The sequence below is a fragment of the Polypterus senegalus genome, chromosome 8, assembly GCF_016835505.1.
Source record: "Polypterus senegalus isolate Bchr_013 chromosome 8, ASM1683550v1, whole genome shotgun sequence".
Lineage (NCBI taxonomy): Eukaryota > Metazoa > Chordata > Cladistia > Polypteriformes > Polypteridae > Polypterus > Polypterus senegalus.
In genome coordinates this window covers 61124413-61145881 of record NC_053161.1, presented here as the reverse complement: position 1 = coordinate 61145881, position 21469 = coordinate 61124413, and the positions used below count along the sequence as shown (strand labels likewise).

The 21469-nt window shown below is 37.9% G+C and overlaps 1 protein-coding gene across 2 annotated transcripts in view; it reads right to left on the bottom strand.

Moving 5' to 3' along the window:
- Positions 1-554: 554 nt before the first annotated feature.
- Positions 555-21469, bottom strand: part of LOC120533979 (hyaluronidase-4) — a 68716-nt gene continuing 47801 nt past the window's right edge. For both annotated transcript variants that reach the window (XM_039761153.1, XM_039761155.1), the window contains exons 2-4: positions 19013-19994; positions 5523-5612; positions 555-3672 (exon numbers count right to left, since the gene is read on the bottom strand). In XM_039761153.1, the coding sequence (XP_039617087.1) occupies positions 3283-3672; positions 5523-5612; positions 19013-19972 (1440 nt within the window). In that variant the 5' untranslated portion in view covers positions 19973-19994 and the 3' untranslated portion in view covers positions 555-3282. The remainder of the gene's footprint in view (positions 3673-5522; positions 5613-19012; positions 19995-21469) is intronic.

Genomic DNA, 21469 nt, shown 5'->3' with positions numbered 1-21469 from the left:
ACAAAACGGTGTAGCTTCTGGAGTTCTTTTTATCTGCAGGATTGGCACCATCGCTGCAACCTGCAATGCTTATATATTGAACAGTGTTCACCACATGAGCACTGATATTTTGTAGGCCTTTGCAGCCCATAATGAAGGGAGTTTCTTTCAATATGTGCTATCTCTATTTTTGTTTTATTAAACTGGAGCTCATCAAATAGCTAGTTTGATATCCTTGGTGTTTTAACCCTATTGCCCTGTTCTGGATAAGAAGGTTAGGAATATTTATGGATGCTGTGCGCAATGTACTTCTATTTTTGTGTCGGCAGAACTCAACATGTTTTAGAACCAGGCACTTTTGTTGATAAAGACAAGAACTACCATGTGCCAAGCAGAGCTTAGTTTTAAATAACCATCCATCCATCCAGTATCCAACCTGCTACATCCTAACTACAGGGTCACGGGGGTCTGCTGGAGCTAATCCCAGCCAACACAGGGCACAAGGCAGGAAACAAACCCCGGGCAGGGCGCCTGCCCACCGCAGGGTGCACACACACACACACACACACACACCAAGCACACACTAGGGAACCATATTTTCATATTTATTGTCTTAAGATTTTCATTGGCACCTCTCTACTGATGGATATTTTGTTGTGTTGAATTGCTCTTTTCCTGGCTTTTAGTTGGAACAAGCCATATTGATTACATTGCATGCTGTCACCAGTGAGAAATTGCTCAAGACTTCATGTTTCTCTATTACACTCCCTCACACAGAGACTCCAAGTCAGCAGATGACAGTGTACACAGTTGAGCTAGAGGGAATTCCCTGTGCCCAAATGGGTGTCTGAATTGTACTGTAGCTGTGAGGGTATGGTATCATGCAACAGCAGGCTTGCTCTCTCTCTCTGCCTTTCTGCTCTCACTACACAAGCGAGTATTTCTTTAATGCAGAGATTATATTGCAACGGGAAAGTCCAAGCATTTCAAAAATAGCTGTGCCAGGGTGGTGTCAATCTCTTAATTTTATAAGAGCAGGGTAACATAAATACTTAAAGATTAAATTTATACAGTAGGTACTATAATTCCAATTTCTGAACATTGGTTATTTACATGTAGTGTTTAACACTTAATGGTAGCCAGTGGTGAAGTTAGTGGGGAATTTACAAGAGGAAATGTTATTATCAAGCTGTTTTACATCGAAAAGCACTTTGGCCTAAAAAAGTAGAGAGTCGCCTTAAGGGACAGAGTATTTTAACTGATTCAGCATACTGTAGATTGATGCACCTTCAATAAGGCACAATGCTATGGGTGCTAATGGTAGGTTCAAACAGTAATTACCACAGTTATGTAAGTGTTTAATTCAGGTAACATTCCTGACGATGTGATGAAACTGGCAGCACAATGTGTCAGGACAGAATCACAATAATAGAATATTCTGACTTTACAATAGTTGTGACAAGAACAGGCCGCTCATCCCAACAAGCTTGTCCGTCAAATTCCCTTAGGTTCTCCACATCAACAGTCCTGCTTTCCACCAGTGTGACAAAAAGCTTACTGATGCTGATTTTTGTACAAAATTAATACGTTTTTATTTGTGTCTATGTGTTCTTCTTGAAAAATGCATTTTAAAGTAACAGCTGGGTTCCACTATACTAATTTCCTTCATAACTTTGAACACCAGTCATGTCACCCCTTAATCTCTATTTACGTTAAGTGAAAAGGTTCAACACCTTGAACTGTTCTTCACGGTTCATACCTCTCAGTCCTGGAATCAGCCTTGTCACCCTCCTTTGGACTTTCTCTAGAGTTGCTATATCTTTTTGTAATATAGAGACCAATATCGTACACCGTACTCCATGTGAGGCCCCTCCGGTACATTATATAACTTAAGCATAACCTCACTTGAATTGTACTCCATGCATCGTGATACATAACCTAAAATCTTACTGGCCTTTTTGATTACTTCTGCACACAGTCCTGTTAGTGCAGATGGTGACAAATCCACTATGACTCCTAGATCCTTCTCATAACGGGTGCTTTCAAGTTTCAGAAAGTGTTCTGTTAGTTTTGGCCCCAGCAGTATTGCTTAGCCAAGTTATATTTGCTAATATAGGGTGGTAAAAGTTAGGAAGGATTTTTGGTAAAACAAGAAAGTCTGAAATGTCCAACACTGGGCAAAATAAGATCTCCAGTGAGATTTTCCAGTGAGGCTCTTACTTTATGTTTCTTTTCTGCTTTTTTGTACTCCTCAAAGCTCTCTCACCTACACTGAATATGAGAAAGTTATTTCTGCACAGTAAAATAGACACTGCAAAACATCCTGCATAAGAAGGCACTTGTTCTAAGGACTGCCCAATCAGGACATAAATGCTGCAACCTCTTTGTTAGCCTTGATGGACCAAATTATCATTAATGTCCACTAAGTGCTTTTGAAGAGTAAAATATTTTGCAGCATACCATAATTGAGTAGGCATAAAAAATAATTTACAGTTTAATCACCCTAAAATGATTTCTAGTTCATTTATAGGTTTGTAACTTTCCTAATTACATGGAATATTTGAAGAGAATCATCTTAGCGCTTCTGCTTTAGCACTCCAGACTCCATTTCTTTAGAGTTTTAATATTCTTGTCATATTCTCGTGAGTTTATTTTAAAGATGATTTGGTTTAATCCCTCCTAAATGTTCTGAGTTTGAAGATGCATTTAAGTGTACCCTGTGATTAACTGCATTATGACTTAGGCCTAGTGACACCAGGATGCACTCTGTCATCCAGAACTACTTAGATGGAATAAGAGGGTAAAGCAAATGAATGGATGGATAGATGTACACTATATAGTTTGAATGTATAATGTTTAAAAATACTGAGCACTTACACTGACTTCTGCAGCTTTATAGATTTATACAACCTGGTTGTCAACACCAGACGTCTAAAGCTCCATTTCTCCAGAGACACACATATTGCACATTTGTCAGATGTTGCCTTTTGATTCCTTGACTGTACCTTTCTGAATTATTAGACAGTGTGCTACTGAGTACAGAGATTGAAAGAATTTCACAGATGAAAATACAGCCAGGTCATTTTTTTACAGTTTTTATGGTATACTAATATCTGTTTTTTTTTTCTTTGTAAAAAAATAAACACACACTCATCTGTCTAATAATATTTGGCTCAGTATAGAGAGGTAAAAATGTACAATAAAATCACTGCAGCTGTTTAAAAAGTCAAACACAGGTATCAATTCACGATTTGCTTCTGTTGTACTCCTAGGTGGGCTATTCTCACCATTCAGCCATTGTCTTCATAAAATAAAGTAAAGAAGTAAAAACAACAAAAGCAGGGAGTAAGTGACTGAGAGCCTGCAGCCATCAGCTGTGCCTGGCTTATGCAGTCTGTCACAAGTTTCTCCCCCATAACCCTGATAACAGTGACATTTAAATCTGTCTCTCAGCTCTGACAACTCTTCCACAGAGGGGTTTCCTATCACAATGAAGTTCCCATCTTCTGTTGGTCGTATCACGTAGTTCTTGGGGTTCAAGTGCAAATAGTGAGGTGCCTGCCAGTCCTTTCTCATACACCTCCCATTATTCTGGCACAGATGTTCACTGCAAACTTCAGCCGCTTTTGTCACATTGGTGATGTAAAAGCCAAGATTGTCATTCAGGAACTTCTTGACTTTGGTACAGTTATACTGCAAATTAGAAAACAAACAAGTAGTGTTGTTCAGAGCATCAATGGAAGTTGTCACCCTTTACACCCTTTACCAGTATTCCCACCTGAAAACATTTACAGTATAAAGCAAGTTGACAAAGGGACATTAATTGTCAAATTCAGGTAAAAGTAATTGTTTTCTTTAATATACATACTGTAATTAGTTCTGCTTTGTAGTAGGTACTTAGATGAACTGGCACCCTGTGCAGGGTTGCTTCCTGCCTTGCACTGCATGTGCTCAGATAGGGTCTCAACCTCTGTCCAATGACTAAATTCATAAATTGAATGGATAATACAGCATACTTGCCACATAAATCAGTAATGTAAAGACTTTGCTCTCTGGTAAAACATGAGAAGGCAGCAGTCTTTTGGAGTTACAGTATACCTGTATACAGTATACAGTGTGTACAGTATACCTAGGCATGTCCAGTATACCTGTAACTTTAGATGTGAAGGTCTTCACCCCTCACTTTTGTAGACCTGCTTTCTCTATGACAGGGTTTTGTGAAGTTGGACACTATCTTGTCAATGGTATTGTGAAGGCAAGAACCACACCTAAATGGGGTACCAGACCATCATAACAAACATTTACACCAGGACCTCCAAATCTTGAGAATACTGCCATGATAGTCTCGACCCAATCAATAAGTATCACATGAGGATACACCAAATTACCCAGTGAAAACCAACAGGAGCAAATGTGCAAATTCCACAAAATAGTGACCAGCGGGAAATCCAAGCCAGAAAAGGGCTTGCAGCAGGCCGGTGTGGAGTAACTATGTCTGATGCAATGTACATATTTGTTTGTTCTCGAAACTCCAAGGGGAACCACTCTCCAATCTAATGAAAGTATACTGCGGAGTTCAAAACTCTAAGGGGAACCCTAACACTCTATTAAAAAGTTATAACTTACAGTATGTGTGTCCTCTTCAGGCACTGACCCAGACCCCTGGAGGTGAGAGGTAGTTGTGCTAATCATTGTGCCACCCTTCCAGAAAGGGATCTTACAGACATTCTAAAACTAATATACCACAAAGAGTTTGAAGAATTGACTGGGAGATGGAAATCTAATTGGAACAGGCAAAAGTATACACCAAAAAACGAGTAAGAGCCTGAAGCCGGAAAGTCTAACAAATCTTTCAATACAAACAAAACACTAAACTAGAAAAGAAGTTGGAACACAAAGCGATTTTTAACCAGAAGACCTACGCTAACTTGGGATTCTTTCCATTTCCTACACTGATATTTATTTGACTGTTTTCATTTTTTGGATCCAGAGCAAGGATACCATGACTAGAGTGCCACTAAGGTGTGGTGACATTATGGCTATTATGTGACTATGACTAGTAAAGAACACCATTGTTAGAAACAAAATGGCAATGTCCATGAAAAAGGACACCAAATGTAACAATTTAATAATAATAATAATAATAAACAATTTAATAATAATAATAATAATAATAATAATAATAATAATAATTTAATAATAATAATAATTAATTTAACAAATATCAGTTATAAATCTTTAGCAGAAATAAGTAATTAGGCCAATTCATAGCAGAGGAAACGTTTCCAGCAAAACCGATCTAATAAGCATCAAACAATATAAAAAAATTATTTAATCTGATATGAAAAAAGTCAAGAGAACAATTTAGATTCTATGAGCTTACAGGTACAGTACCACAGAGATTGCATCTGGCCAGGACAGGGAAAAATTTGAAGGCACATTTCAACACTTTTCAAATAATTTAGGACAATTTCAAGTCTAATTACTGTCACCAGTATGTCACATTACCAGGAATAACACAAGTTCTTCAATGTGTGACTTACCCTTGAGGAGGTTAGATTAAGATCTCCCCAGATGACAAAGCCAGCAGCCCCCAAGGATGCACTCTCTCCTATTGTGTACATATTATCATTCTGTAATAAAAATAACATTAAGAATTGGGTCTCACATCTACATGCTTAAAGAATTTTGTAAAATCTAAAAGAACAATCTATGCATTAAAACAAGTACATTTAAATATTGTTTTCCATTTTTCATTTTGTTTTGACTGATAAGACATTTCATATGCATTTTAGATGAACAGCCAATAAAACCCTAGAATAATTTAATAACCCATTTCACAGAAAAATTAATTGCAATTTTATTTCTGAAACTTATTTTTTGTGATCATTTTTTTATTAATATGGCCTAGATTAAACAACACTTAACTTCCACAAATGACAAGTTAAGCAAAATTAGTAACATCCCTGAACCTCAGTCACAACCCATCTCATATTCCAAGTGCCCTGTATTGTGAAAAAGAGAGATGTTGCAGAGAGTTGGATTCAAGAGCCATAACTGATTTCAAGTCGGAAGGTAATCTGAGCTGTTTCATTGCTTACAATGGGCACCAGAGGGCAGGCTGACTTTACATTTGTGATTTGGCTTGTGAAAGAAATTATCATCCTTTTCAGGAGTTATGCATGCAATTCAGTGAACAAGTAAAAGGAGTATTTATTCTGCAGATACATTTTACAATTTAAAAAACATAAATAATTTATTTGTAATGGGTGACATATCATTTTACCACGTTTCACCTAGCTTTTCCTGTAAAGCCCTCTCCACTACATTAACATTTAGGCCATGATACGTGAATGTCCAGAGAAAAAAGTGTAAAAGTATGTTTTATTTTCATTTTCTTTTTATATTTTTATGATTAAACCATGGTTGATGTCCCTTTACAATTTTGATTATGAAGTTGTCTTTGGAGGCCTATTTTATCATTTACTACCTGTATTTTGAAATATATGTAAGATCTTTCAACAGAAATTTTTTAAATTTTTATGACTGTTTGTAGCTTTTGCTGCTTGGATATTTTTGCACAGCTTTTCTAATATTTTTACCTTTACTTTAGTTTTTCTCAACCACAGATTTCATTTTATGTTATTGTCAATTTTTTTTACCCAATTCATGGCTGGATCTGTGACCTACATTTGACTGAATTCTTGCATTTTCCACTTTTTTTTTTGCTCTAGTCTGTATGGTGGCCTTAATATTGTATTTGTACTGTATATAATAAGCCACATGTCTCTCATTTTGAATCCACCTTTACCATCGTCACTAGCACCTCTCTCTGGTACAGGGCCCCCATTTTCACCAACTGAAGAGTAGGGGAGAGTGCACAGGATGGGATAAAGACTTGGCAGGAAAAAGCATCTGCTCCTTGGAACTTAACGGCTGTTTTATTCCTCCGCAGAGCTGTAATACATGAAAGTGAAAGGCTTTCTTATGTTCGGTTTATATAAAACTGGAATCTAGGCATGGATTTGTGTATTGTATTGCTTTTTCTGACTGTTTTCATTCTCCTGCAGTGTATCATCATACCTAAAACTAATATGTTGTGTGATAATATGTTTTCACCCAGCCATGCATTCAGTTCATTATTTTTATATACTTTGGACCCTTTCCCTGTTTACATTTCATACCCAAGGTCTGTCTTTGTTCACACCTTCTACATTCAGCCCGCACTAATCTCACCTCTCACTCAGTCTGTGTTGCTTGGCATGTTTAATTATTGAAGTGATGGAGATGTTTAACACGCAAGTAAGAATTTCACTGTACTCCGTGACAATACTACTACTGCTCAAGTGGTGCTGAACTTAGTTAAGTGCTTTGTAAGAAAGTCTCATTTGTGCTGTGGAGTTACTGCTTCGGGGTCTGATTAAGGCTTTTTTATTGTTGTTACCTGTTTGCAATTTTGTTCTTGCTGGCTTCTCTTCTGCCATCTAACTATTAAAACATTAGAATAATCAGTAACACTTTATCTATTGCTCATATACTCGTAGGTTAACAAGGCCTTAACAAACAGCAACAACAGCATTAATTTTATTTACCATATTTTCATGCAAAGAATGTAGTTTAATGTGCTTTACAAGATGTCAAAGAGAAGGTTACAAGACAAGAAAAAACAAAGTCTTCTTTTGGTTTTAATGACACAAAGCATTAGTAGGGTGATTATTCATCTGTGTAATTTGGTCTACTAACATAACTTCACTTTGGAATGGTCTAAGGTGGCTTATCGGAGACACAGTTCTCTTGACATTACATATTGAGTATAAGACCAGTGAATCCTTCATATTAACAAGCCATTTTACCATCATATTAAAGTGATGAATAACCCATTTACTGATGTTTTGTAAGCATTATGAAGACCAAAAGAAGCCTAAAGTCTTATCAAACAATCTTAATGAGAACAGGCCACTAGCCCAAGATGGTCATCAATCCCACCTCATTCCTCTCAAATAACATCAACTTGAGATTTGACGGCCTCCACAGTACTACCAGCCTATTTGGTAACTTGCTGCTTTAGTTATGTCCACTCTTTGTCCGGCTACTTTATTTCAGATTCTTAGTAAAACTCATAAAGTCATCAAATGAAGAAATTCCTCCTATATTATTTCATAGAACACATTCCTTTCACAAAACACCATTACAAGGTGCTTTGTATGTGCAAATGATTGCACCTGTTTTTTTACAACTGGAGTGACATAGTGAGTCAAATAGTAAAAAATGAAACAGCCAGCCTAGAGAGTAAAATGTAACACCTCTTCCACTGGACTACACTGCCTGACTGATAGTGGTTGCCGTCTGCTGCCTTTAAGTAGTAGTTTCATAAAAGCCATTCAGATTAAAATCAGACTTTGTGACTAGTTTAAATAAATCACTTTTTCTTAGTCTGAGATTCTTTACCATAGATTAATCATTTTCATCGATTTTTAACTTGCTTGTTCCAGTTTTTTTATCTCAGAGCAGCAACACTGGCAACAATGAGTACAACCCACTTTGGGATTGAGCAGCTAATTTATTTTATTATCAACTGAAAAATACTGATAGTTTTAATCAATTTTTATTTATTAATATTTGTCTATTGCCTCATTCTGCACTGTCACAGTAGAATACACAAATGAGACCGTTATCATAGGAAGCGCATCAATCCTGAGGGTCACCAAAACCAGTAAGATGGCGTCTCATTCTTTTCATATGAAACAAGCTAAATATACCCTGAAGTACTGCTTTCCCCTGACATCTTCCAAATGGTGGACCACTCTTATTACTTAGCCTGTTTTTCCTGTTGTCTTCAGAATCACATTAGGTCAGTGATATATAGAAGTTTAAAAAAAGGCAGGTAATTGTAACATGTACTGTATTTGCTCATCCAGCCTACTATGGTAAAACGATTCTTGGGACTTTAAAATGCCTACTAAAGAAACATTTATCAATTCATTTAGTCAATGCCAATTAATTTTCTCCCAATCAGCACCATGAAAAAGCATTGATCATCTTGTAAATGGAATATCTTTCCTAAATCAGCAAATTCTTTACAGGTCATCCTTACTTGGCTTTTGGGACGTGAACTTGAATCTTCATCCCAGGCACACTGAAGTAAGCAACTATCTTAGCCAGTCATATCAAAGGAGAAATCAATTAGACTTCTTACTAAAATTGTATCTCTTCGTTATATATGCTCATTCCATTTGAGCCCCACTTTATTAGCTCATTATTTTCTGTCTCTGGATAGTCTTCAACATTTGAAGAGATCTGCAGAGATTGCTTTCCCCTGAAAAGAAAAGCTTTCCTAATAAAGCATGTTCTTTAGTATTCTTATTTTTGTTGCTCATATCTTTCAAATCCTTAGCATGATTCTGGACCCTGTCATCCCATTAACTTTAGTCTTATGACATTTACACAGGTTTGAATATTCTTCCAGGGTAGTGCAATTTCCTGTGGGAGTGGAGCTTGGACCGGCTCGCTCTTAAATTTTTATGATAGCTTTTATTAAATCAGGTGGGACTTAGAGCTTCTCATTCTTATATTATTATAGAAGGGTTTATCAAATCCTGCTTAGTTATTTCTTTTAGCTGTTACATAAATAACCGATATGTCTCTCTTATGAGTTTTTCATTGCTAAAAAGTCAAGTCAAGTTGGGGAGCATGCACTGGTACAGTGTGTTACCGTGCACACCACATGACGAAACAGCTTGGGATCCCAGTTGGCAAACCCTCAGGCAGACACGTGGTCCAGTATAAACCGTTTGGAAATGACCATCTATCTGCCACAGCCATGTGTTACGTGGGTGACCACTTGGCCTGGTCCAGCCATTTGGGTTCCCAACAATGAGGATCCTGTGAGCCAGATCACCCACGGGGAATCACACCATATGGCCATAGTGCAGGAACTGACTGTCCCTCACAAACAATGCAGATAATGTACCTCATTTGGGACTCCATGATCAACCGCTCATTTGACACAAAGTCAAATCAACTGTATTTTTCCATATACACACAGTACCAAAGGACTTCAGTCTTCGTCTCAGGTCACTGGATAGCGTCCATGTCTCAAAATCATATAGCAAGACAGAAAGCACCAGGACTCTGAAGACATTAACATTATAGCTGTTTATCCATATTTATGCTGTGTTTTGTGTCTTACAAATAATTAATTAAACTTTTCAATTGGTTGATATCTCATTGTTTCCAAGGTGCAAAGTTGTTTGCAACAAAATGACATTACAGGGTGTTGCTCATGTGCTTTTATGGATGTAACCATGTGTTGGGTGCATAACGTTGCTGGGATTGTGGTCTCATGGTCGTTTTGGTAATACTGTATAAAGTAACATGAAAGCACATTTGTGGAGAAGCTTACTTATATTCTGCATTTATTTATTAGAGAGAAAGAAACGAAATTCTCTCAGGGGCAGTTATACATTGCGTTGTCACGATGTAAGTCCAGACACAGAATCAAAATTCAATGCGATATTGACGAAAATTTTATTTAAAAAATTGTTTTACTGTAAAAGTGTAACTTTAAAAATATTTGCATGTTAATTTCAAAGCCAAACAGAGCAAAATCATATAACGCAACGAAACACTTGAATGTAACAACATTAAACATAATTTACTTTCAAATAATTCCGTTTTACTATCTCTCTATTATAATAAAAAAATCCTGGAATGAGAAGAGACTTTTTAGCCTGGGACGAGATGTGACTTTTTCAGAGAGATACTTTCACTTCCCGTGAGGCAAGACTTTGTGACAAAGATTTAACCACGCCTGGGGCTGGAAATAAAAGACAAAGAGTAGATGACAAAGTAGAACATCATAAAGAATTCAATAATGTTGTGGCGTGATACACATGCAGAGCAGGTTAGAGATAATGTAAGTACTAAAATTTGAAAATCTCAAAAAATGATGGTAAAGGTCGCATTAGTGCAAACAAATGGAAATTATTACTCAGTGAAATAATGGAACAGCGAAAAGAGATTGAATATATTGTTCGGATGTGTTTGGTGTGTGGGTGTGTGTCCTATGGTGGGATGGTGCCCTGCCGGGATTTATTCCTGCCTTGTGTCCTGTGTTGACTGGGATCGGCTCCAGCAGACCCCCCCTGACCCTGTGTTAGGATATAGTGGGTTGGATGATGGATGGATGGATGGATGGACGGATGAATGGATTTAAACTGTAAGTCGGAGACTTGTAGATTGTCTAATTCATCTTTGCAATTTTGCATCAAGGAAAAGTAGTGTTTCTTCCCAATGAAGAGACATATCTGCGAGAATTAAAAGATTTTTTGTTTGGTGAAAGTGAAAACCACATATGAGAGACGCAAAGTAGTTGGTGCAAAGTGCTGGCTGGGGGGTTTGCGAGCGTAGTGAGCAGGGGGCAAAGCCCGCTACTTTTTTAAATATGGTTAATTACTCGCTGTAATGTAAAATAGTTAGTTCTGTTATGTATATGTAACAATTCCCAAGGAAATAACAATCTGCTCAAATTGCAAATCCGCATCCCCATATGAAAGCGACAGAACCGCAAAGTGGCTAGTGGTAAAGTGGCTTGGGGGTTTGCGAGCAAAGTCTACTATATAATAAAACACTAAGGTCTATGTGTCCAGTTTCTCAGACCAATGTTATTAGTCAGTTTGGTTTTGGTGTGATTTGTCAGTTTGGTATTGATGATGCAACGAAAGCCAGCCGACTTTAAAGATGGTAAGTATAAAACCAGATAGGAGGGGAGAAAGGTGCCTCACAAATAATGGAAGAGTATGAGACTCACACTCAAATGAGGGAGTGCTGGTGAAGAGGTGTTCATACATAAGCAAATACGGAGGAAAGGCAGTAAAGGTACATTTGCAGTATTTGCAGAGATAACAAATCTTTTTTAATTATTCTGTTACCTGTCTATGATGGGTACTTTGGCTAGTATTATATAAAAATTAAAACTGAAACAGGCAAAATGAAGAATGTATTTAATATTTTTCTAAAACGTGCATCCAAACTTACTTTCAATAGAATGGATCTATTACATCACCTCTAAAAGTTGATGCTAAGGTTATTGTGGGGTATCAGTGCTCATATTTTGTTTCAAAGCTACTTTTTTCACAGTTTGCACTGCTGTTGGATGTTACATCTGAGTTATGTCAGCGGCATTGCCTCTTTTATTTAACTACTGTATTAAGTACTTTAATGAGAAAAAATCAAGAGCTCGACAAGCCTAATCAAATGCTTCCCTGGCCTTTTTTGCCTTCTCTCTACTCCCAATACAAAATCACTTCCTATATACTATAAAATATAGATATTTCTAAAAGGTATATTAATGTATAGTATAATTTGAATTTAATTGTTCCATACATCAATACATTTGATAAATATGAATTTTTTAACTAGGAAATACTGATAAATGATATTAAGCCAAATTGCTGCACTTTAAACTGGCATTAGTCTCTTTCCCAAATTATCTAATTCAGTGTTTCTCATCCTTTTTGGTGTTATGACCTACTTTTTCCAATGCAAATGTCTTTGCGACTCACCGTCGGGTGAATTGAACATGATTGTCAGGGCAGAGAGTGGGTCCCCCTTGTCAAATCAAACACAGTCGTCAAAGCTGGAGGGGTCATTGAAGCAACAAAATATTATGTCCCAACATGACTCACTACCATTATAAATAATAGTAACTCATGACCCAGTCATTGAGAAGCACTAATCTAAATTTATCAAGTTTTAAATTTAAATAATAAATATTATCTTAAAATCTCAAAAAGCATTTAACATTCTAACCAGAAAGATGTTATGATTTGAGGTTTGTTTTTATTATTACTATTCTTGGGCTGGTCTGAAACCAGAAAAATCATTTTGGTGTCGTTTTGGGGGTATAAACATCCAAGAAATCCAGTTTTGTTAGTTGACCATCCATTGGATCCTGACATCCCATTCTTCATGATGCCATTTTGGTTTGTCTGTTTTGTGGCTTTTGTGACACCTGTTTCCTCAGGGATTTTCCCAAGGTGCATCAGGGCAGCACTGTTTGTTATATCATCGATGAGTCAGTATAAAGGTCACCCGAAAACAGTCTCCATTATCCAAGATTGGACCGAAACTAACAACTTACTTCTTTATGCTCTTGATTACTGTATTGGTTATTTGAAAGAAAGCTTTCAAATGAGAAAGCCCCCCAGCAATCACACTTTAACAGAAAAGGGTCATAAAAAATAAAATATAATAACACACACACATCAATGCAGTAACTAGGTTTTAGTTACAACAGTATAACAAAGAAAAAAATCACCATCAGACTAATGCTTGTTTTTATGGTCAAGTCCGCAAGTCCTAAACTAACTGCCTGAAAAGGACAAATTATATATATGCCACAATGTGCAAGAGAAAAAATGGCATGTGATTAAATATGTTTTAAAAATGAACACCAGAAAATAATGGAATCTGACTTCTTGAACATGATCAAAAAATACTAAAATTAGGCCTCATGTCACCATTCCCTCTTGTACTGAGAGTGCTTTTTTAATCCCCCCTCAACCCAGAGTAGCATCAAAGAGGTCAAAATATCTAAAAATACAGCAATTGTGTTTATTAACAAAATAGTATTGCAAAGCCTGAGTAAACTTGGCAAGCCACTAAGGCTGAAAATGAAAACAAATGATCAGGCGAGCTCAGAGCTTATGGTCAATAGGAAAAGGAATATGTCTGATATCAAAAATAAACTCCAAAATCCAAACAAGAGCCAAAAAACAAGGTCAATATTAAACACTGCAAATTTCCTGACCCTTGTAATATTTTAAAGCAGCAGATCCCAAGAATGGATGTGTAGCAATGTGCACCTCTACCCTAAATAGAAATAATGCAGTAACATCATATGTCTCCCCCACATGACATCATGTGCCGCTTCTGGCCGGCAATGGCCATTTTCACTATAAAGATCATAGTGGCACTCATACCTTAACATTGTAAAATGGTGTGGGCTATGACATAAAAAGTAATTAATCAAATTTCATAACAATAACAATAAAAATGAAAAATGTTTTTAAATTTTTAAAAACAGAATAAATATAACTTTAAAATCAGACACTTGTTAGTGACAAGGTAGAGATCGGTAAAGTGATAACACAAAAATACAAAATCTCTGCAACCCTAAATGTGTTTTCTGTTCCCATCTGCCTGGTGGGGTGACATATCCACAACAAATGTCCAGCACCAAACATTGCCCTCTTCACTTGCCATTGCTCCATCCTTCTTCTCTCTGGCCTCTAACTGACAAGAGTTAAAGTCTAGCCTAAACCTGCTTTATATATTATACAGTAATCCCTCGCTACATCGCGCTTTGACTTTCGCGGTTTCGCTTTATCGCGGATTTTATATGAAAGCATAACTAAATATATAACGCAGATTTTTCGCTGCTTCGCGGGTTCTGCAGACAATGTGTCTTTTTTACTTCTTGTACATGCTTCCTCAGTTGGTTTGCCCAGTTGATTTCATACAAGGGACGCTATTGGCGGATGACTGAGAAGCTAATCAATCAGAGCACGCAGTTAAGTTCCTGCCTGCTGAATGCGGTGTTAACCAGGAAGTCTCGTCTCGCTCATTCAGCATCAACGTGTTTCGCTGTGTAAAGAGTTGTGCTCTTTTGTGTTTATCTTTGTGCATAGTCAAGCCCTTCATTATGGCTCCAAAACGATCTGCTACTGCTTCAGGGGCCGTGCCCAGCAAAGCGGAAGATGTTAACGATTGCGAAAAGGTAAACGTTTTGCATGTGTTGAAGGCTACGATTCTTTTTATTTAAAAAATAGGAAAGGAATATAAGATCTACGGCCGCAGTGTCCTTTTAACCAGGGTGCAAAACAAGTTGTAAGTGGATGTAATAAGGCAGTAGTCTGGATGGAATCTGCTTTAGGGATTTGGATTGAAGACTGCCAGAAGAACAACAACGGCAGTGCTACACAATCGCCTGGAGTGGCTCCTTTACAAGGGCTGTAACGCTCTCCTTTGTTGTGCAGTAAAATAAAACTCATTGTTATCGGACAAGTCATCGTGTCATTGTTGGTGAGTAACCATAATTCATTTTCTACTTACAGTACTTAGTACATGTACGTACGTTTAGTGTCACTGTACACACATTTACTGTATACTATTTTTCTTGCATTGTATGCGTATTTATTGCTGGTGGCCTGTCTATCATAATGGCTGTAACATATGTGATATTGGAGACACTCAATATCTTTAAAATAATATTTAGGTTTTACTGTATATAAACAGTGTGTTTATATACATAATTTCAGTGAATCTTACCTTATATCTAAGAGAATACAACGGGATTATGCTGTATAACTCTGCGGGGAATATTTATAAACAGTGTGGGAGAGTTTTTAAGGCCTAAAATATATAAAAATAACCATACAAACATATGGTTTCTACTTCGCGGATTTTCACCTATCGCGGGGGGTCTGGAACGCAACCCCCGCGATCGAGGAGGGATTACTGTATATATTTTTGATTTGTTTTTTGTATTGTGTCAGTTTTCCTACAGCTGTTCAAGGGTGTTGCCATTTCAGCTTTCATTCCTCCAATGTAGTGTTGCCACACTTATTTAGAGAAGTGCCCATGCCAGCTGTGTGTGATATAGCGAGTCCATAGCTTAGTAGAAAAGGGCAGTTTTTAAAAAAATAATCACCACACTCGTGGCTTAAAGAGGGGGCGTGGTAGTGTGGCCGGAGCGGTTCTCAGACACAACGTGCTGCAGGCGTTTCCTTGCTTATATGCACAGGTGAGGAATCATCTGCATTTGTAATTGATGCCGGGAACTGCTAATCGCCACACCTGTGCCACATCCCCATTAAATATAGTAGGAGCGCGAGTGCAGAGGGAAGGGAAGAAAAAAAGATTGAGAAAGTGAGTGGAGGTTAGTGGAAGAAGAGGAAGCTGGACGCCAAAAGCCGGTGCTTGCGAGAGAAAGAGAGAGAGAGAGAGAGCAGGCAGCAGCGTGGAAGAGCCCCTTAGGAGTGTTAGGCCAACTCTCGGGGATAGCAAGTAGTGGTCGCTCTTGCTGAGCGCTTGTGAGAAGCAGGAATGACCAGAAAGTGGTTGGCTCGTAGCAGGAGTTGGAGGCTCAGGAGGTGGAAGCCCCAGCGTAAGCACAGCTGGAACCCAAGTCTCAGTCTAGTGAGAGCTGAACGAAGCCAGTGATCGGGAAGCTTCCAGACCAGTAGCAGAAGAAGCTCAACTGCAGGTAGGGTGACTCCCCTGGTGCATAGCCCAGATGGGAGGAGCAGGGGAGCCACCAGCAGAAGAAGGTACCAGGATTGCTTCCAGCCATTGTTTTAACCTCGGTTTTAAAGGATTTATTTAGTGGATTTTAATCTCCACTGTTTCACTCCGTTTTTAATGGATTATTTATTTAATGACGTTTGGAGCTCTGCACCATATTTTGAACACTGTTTTGTTTTTTTTTAATGAAAGCACTTGCACCTTTTTGCACCATCCCCTTGCTTCGTTGTGTCCTCACTGTCCAGCTCATCCGGTTACATTATTGACGGTGTCAGGTTCAAGAGCTGCCAAAAGTGAAGTGGGAGCATGAAGCAGATCCCGCATCGTCACTCTGTGTTAAAGTCAGAGGTGAAGCCAGCTTTTGTGAACTCCAGACAATTCTGCCAGTAGTTTTCTATTTTTTTACACTAGTGTTAAAACTTTCTAGAATTTGGAACAAAGTGTTGTCTATTCACATTATTTGTTTCACTGTCTCACTGTTGATGGGTAAAACCAAGCAACTCAATGACATGTTTATTAATATTTTTATTTATTCATGTTGAATGCCAGTTGTTTGTGACAATTAGGCACTTCTAATGCCCTATTAATTGGAATTTCCCGTTTTTAATGTTGGGAAAGAGACAAGATTTTTAAGAGCAAATCAGAAGAGAGATGTGAAACAGAAAAAGCTCAAAACCAGGAGTTTGAAAAGTGCTAAAACAACAAAGCAAAAGAGCAAGATGAAAATCAATATCAGAAAAACCAACCAAACATCCAGAACTCCACATATTAATTCGAAAGACAAGAATTATTTGTAATAGATTTAGCAGAGTTTTTTTTATCCATGGACATAGTGAAGTTGGGTGGCTATTTAAACCCACCACTGCCATTACCAGGAAGTGATGAACCTGGACACCACAGTCCTTAACAATGGGAAAGGTTACCATGACAACTGGAACGTGTTGTCATGTACTCAATTCATACAAGAGAGAAGAGATAAAATTCAAAAATATAACACTATGCAAGTCATATCAGGCAGTTTAAGGAGGATGGTGGAGATTTTGTGGTTTAGTTGTAAAGGGAATTTCAGAAGAATTATCAGGATATGGCAAAGGTCAGTACACTTGTAACAGAGATTAATGCCCATATTTTACAGGGCAACACAAAATTTGAGAATGAAAACTATTATGAATGTTAAGTTTCAGAAACAATGATTAGTTTGGGTGCATTATTTTTTTGTTTAACTATTTCTAGTAATACTGTTATATTTTAGCATTTTGCTGGTGATGACATCACAGCACCACTTAGCTTCTCCATCCTCCTCACTGTTAATTTTGTTGGCAACTTGACTGTCTCATAGTTGATGTGAGTGCTGATTGAGATGTAATCACCTCTGTGACCACTTAAGGGCTCCCACAACATTGATAGAATCCAAGATTCTACATAAATAATAATAAAAAAAAAAACTCCACAATTCATATCAATTATTTAAGAAAAGGCTATTTAAATAGTAAGGAACCTTCTGCAACAGTTTTTCTAAGTTCACATTCATCTTGCCTTCTTTGCTTTTCATCTTGACATGCTTAGAGCAAAACTGAAACTAGTCAAAAGCGCAATCCTAAATCTCATTTTTATTTCACAAAGCCTTTCGTTTACTTTAAAGAATCTTTGGACATGCATAAAATGTCAAGGCAATCTAATAAAACAAGACCACAGTCACATCATGAGCTCACGTGCACCACATACATGTCAATCACACAATGGCATAGCGACCAAGCACCTCCGAAGTGGAAACACAGTGAAAAATGATACAAAATGGTGCAGATTTTGACATCACCATGATAGCGATAAAAATATAACAACAGAGAATAACAACAAACATTATCTGTGCAGGTGGTAGCACTGCTGCCTCGCAGTTAGGAGACCCGGGTTCACTTCCTGGGTTCACTTCCCTGCATGGAGTTTTCAAGTTCTCCCTGTGTCTGCGTGGGTTTCCTCCCACAGTCCAAAAACATGCAGGTTAGGTGCATTGGCGATCCTAAATTATCCCTGGTGTGTGTGTGCCCTGTGGTGGCCTGGCGCCCTGCCCAGGGTTTGTTCCTGCCTTGCGCCTTGTGCTGGCTGGGATTGGCTCCAGCAGACCCCCCGTGACACTGTGTTAGGATATAGCAGGTTGGAAAATGACTGACTGACTGGCTGATTATCTGTACACTCCCAGCACTACCCTTGTTCTGAGTCTCCTTTTCCCTGCCTTCAATAACCAAGAGATGAATGGTCACTGTGACATCCAATTTCCATCATACTGCTTCACTGTGTTCACTATGTAATATCATGATGTTGTTCCCATCTTCCATCCTAAGAAGAATCCCAGCTAAAGAAACATATACAAAAAACAATCAAACGATAGAAATGTACCATAACTGCACAACAATGTGTTAATCCAGCTGTATATCCTGAGAACTATCACATGTACACATTCTTGTTGACATGTTTAGCAAGTCCATGTGTGGCATTGTGATTTGCAAAAGATTGCTGTAGATCTTCTATTATGCCTTTGGTATGAGACACCTAAAATGTAAATCAATAAAATCATAAAAAACATTCAGTTGTAATATAAGCATAAAAACCCAGGAAGAATTGTGAAAAAAGAGACCTTGAATGGTTTATGAAATATTGAAGTATAGCACCACAGGAAAGGGTCAACAAGAAACACCCTCAAAGACTTACGTCTTTCTGTAATAAAACTTACTGTAGAAAGAAAAGTAAGCGATTCATCTCGATACCCAAGACGAGTGTAGACAAATGTTGGAAGGTCATACTCCATGGAAGTCATTGAAGCAACCCTTAAAGATTCCAGGACACGGAAGCGGGAGAAATGCAGGTTTTTGATGCTATCTGCATGCACTTTCTTAATAGCTATGGATGGGTAAAGAGCTGTACTGCTGTTCCACAACCAAAGAAGCTCATCATTTCTAATGCGTTCCAACATGGGGCAAGATCCCGTGAAGTTTAGTTCATGAATGTTGTAATTATGGCAGTCTGGATAGAGGTAGTATCCCCAAAGAACTCCAGGTCGCTTCCTAATACCAAGCTCTAGAGTCCTTCTCATGAATTCCATTGCACTTTTTTCAAAGCTTATCCTGGCTAAGTATTCAAGTTCTTCAGCTGAAATGTTAAGGTATGTTTTAGAAACAAGTTCTCTGGATTTCCTTTTGTATATTTCCTTTTTGTGCCAGTTTCTTGTCCATTGTGGCCTCCAACATTCCCAGTCTATAATGGCCAACCCGCTGAAATTTACAGCTGGAATGTAAAACTTAATGTCCTCTTCAGCTTTCTTCAGATGATGCTGCAAGCTGAAGTTCTGTGGAAGACCACCATTCACAGGTAAACCTTGCTCACTATAAAAAGGATAGTATCCCAGTCTGTTTGCATAAAATATAGTAACCTTTTGCCCAGTCAGCGTGCCTCTGGGACTTCCATTAATGTGGAACATTTTCAGGTTCACATGTATGTTGTATTTTCTAGTGCAGAGGTCTATAGGTGCATTCCAGGCAGCAATAAATGGCTTTCGCCCAATCAAAGGCAACATAGCAGGTTTCAGTGCAAATGAGGATGCAATAAGTACCACCAGACATGAGCAGATGAGAACATGTGGAAGAGCCTGGTTGGGGGAGAGATGAGATGTTGTGCTTCTCATTGTGGTATTCATTTCCAACCATTCTTTATTCAGCCTAAAAAAGACAGGGACAAGAACACAATTTACTGTCAGTTGTCTTCATAAAAAAGTCAAATGGTAATAAAGTTCCAAATACACATCTCACAAGTATATATAATAAAATGTTTTAGCCAGTTAAATAAGGAAACTGCAAAACACCACATGAGCATAAGAGAATTTTCAAGCTGCATTTGTTTTCCAAATATCATCTGTTCATTGATTTTTAAATCTGCTCTTTTTTATTATTGTGGTGGTACATGGAGCTGGAGCCTATCCCAGCTGCACTAGTGTTATGTAACAGCTCCCAGGCTTATACTTATTTGTTTTTTTATTGTCATTTTTGAAATATTATTGTTATATCTCAGCCAGTGGTTCCTCCTCTTGCTGGGATTCAGATGAATGTCTCTTTTGTTCATTTTGTATTCTTTGATTTATGTTGCTTAGGTATATCACTCTTTATTTTTGATTTTGTCTATGTATATAATTTGTCTTTGTTATGTTTGGTGAGTTACTGTGACCCGGGTTCGCTTCCCAGGTCCTCCCTTTGTGGAGTTTGCATGTTCCCCCCATGTCTGCGTGGGTACTCCAGTTTCCCCCCACAATCCAAAGACATGCAGGATAGGTGCATTGGCGATCCTAAATTGTTCCTAGTGTGTGCTTGGTGTGTGGGTGTGTGTGTGTGTGTGTGCGTGTGCGTGCCCTGCAGTGGGCTGGCGCCCTGCCTGGGGTTTGTTTCCTGCTTTGCACCCTGTGTTAGCTGGGATTGGCTCCAGCAGACCCCCTTGACCCTGTAGTTAGGATATAGCGGGCTGGATACAATGTTCCCCCTAAGGAACAAGGGCATGTGTGCAAAATATATTTTGTGTGTGCGGTGCTCTGAAACGACTTGTGCAAGGTAATATGTATTTTTAGGCTTGCAATTTAAATATGTGATGAAGGTCTGTATTGTGATAAATTAATATAATATGTATGAAACTTTATTCATTTACCGCCCAGTTATAGAGAAGCATAAATGCAAACAAAATACATGTAGCAAAGAAGCTATCAGTATAACTGACATGTAGTATAATAACTAACGCAATGTAAGTCAACTGTGGCAGTGGCACTACCAATAATCACACTGTTATTAACATAACGATAAATTCCTTCCACACGTTATACGTTTTGTGCAAATCCACAATCTTTGCAGCATTTAAATATAATTTTATTTGCATAAGATGATCCAAATGAGTAATGTCAAGTTTCGTGTTTTCACTTTAACACTATTCATGAGGCTAAAACCTCGTTCACAATCATAGATTTCATCATTTAAAGTTACTCCTGCGATTTCAGGTAGTGAATTTATAGTACCAGATTTCAGTTTCTCTCTGATTTGAAATTTGAAGTCATTGTATTGAGTAATAATTTGAAGTCATTGTATTGAGTAATAATCAACTCATCATTTGTTGTAACAAATCTTTATACTTTACACACAGTTCTTTTATCTCTTTG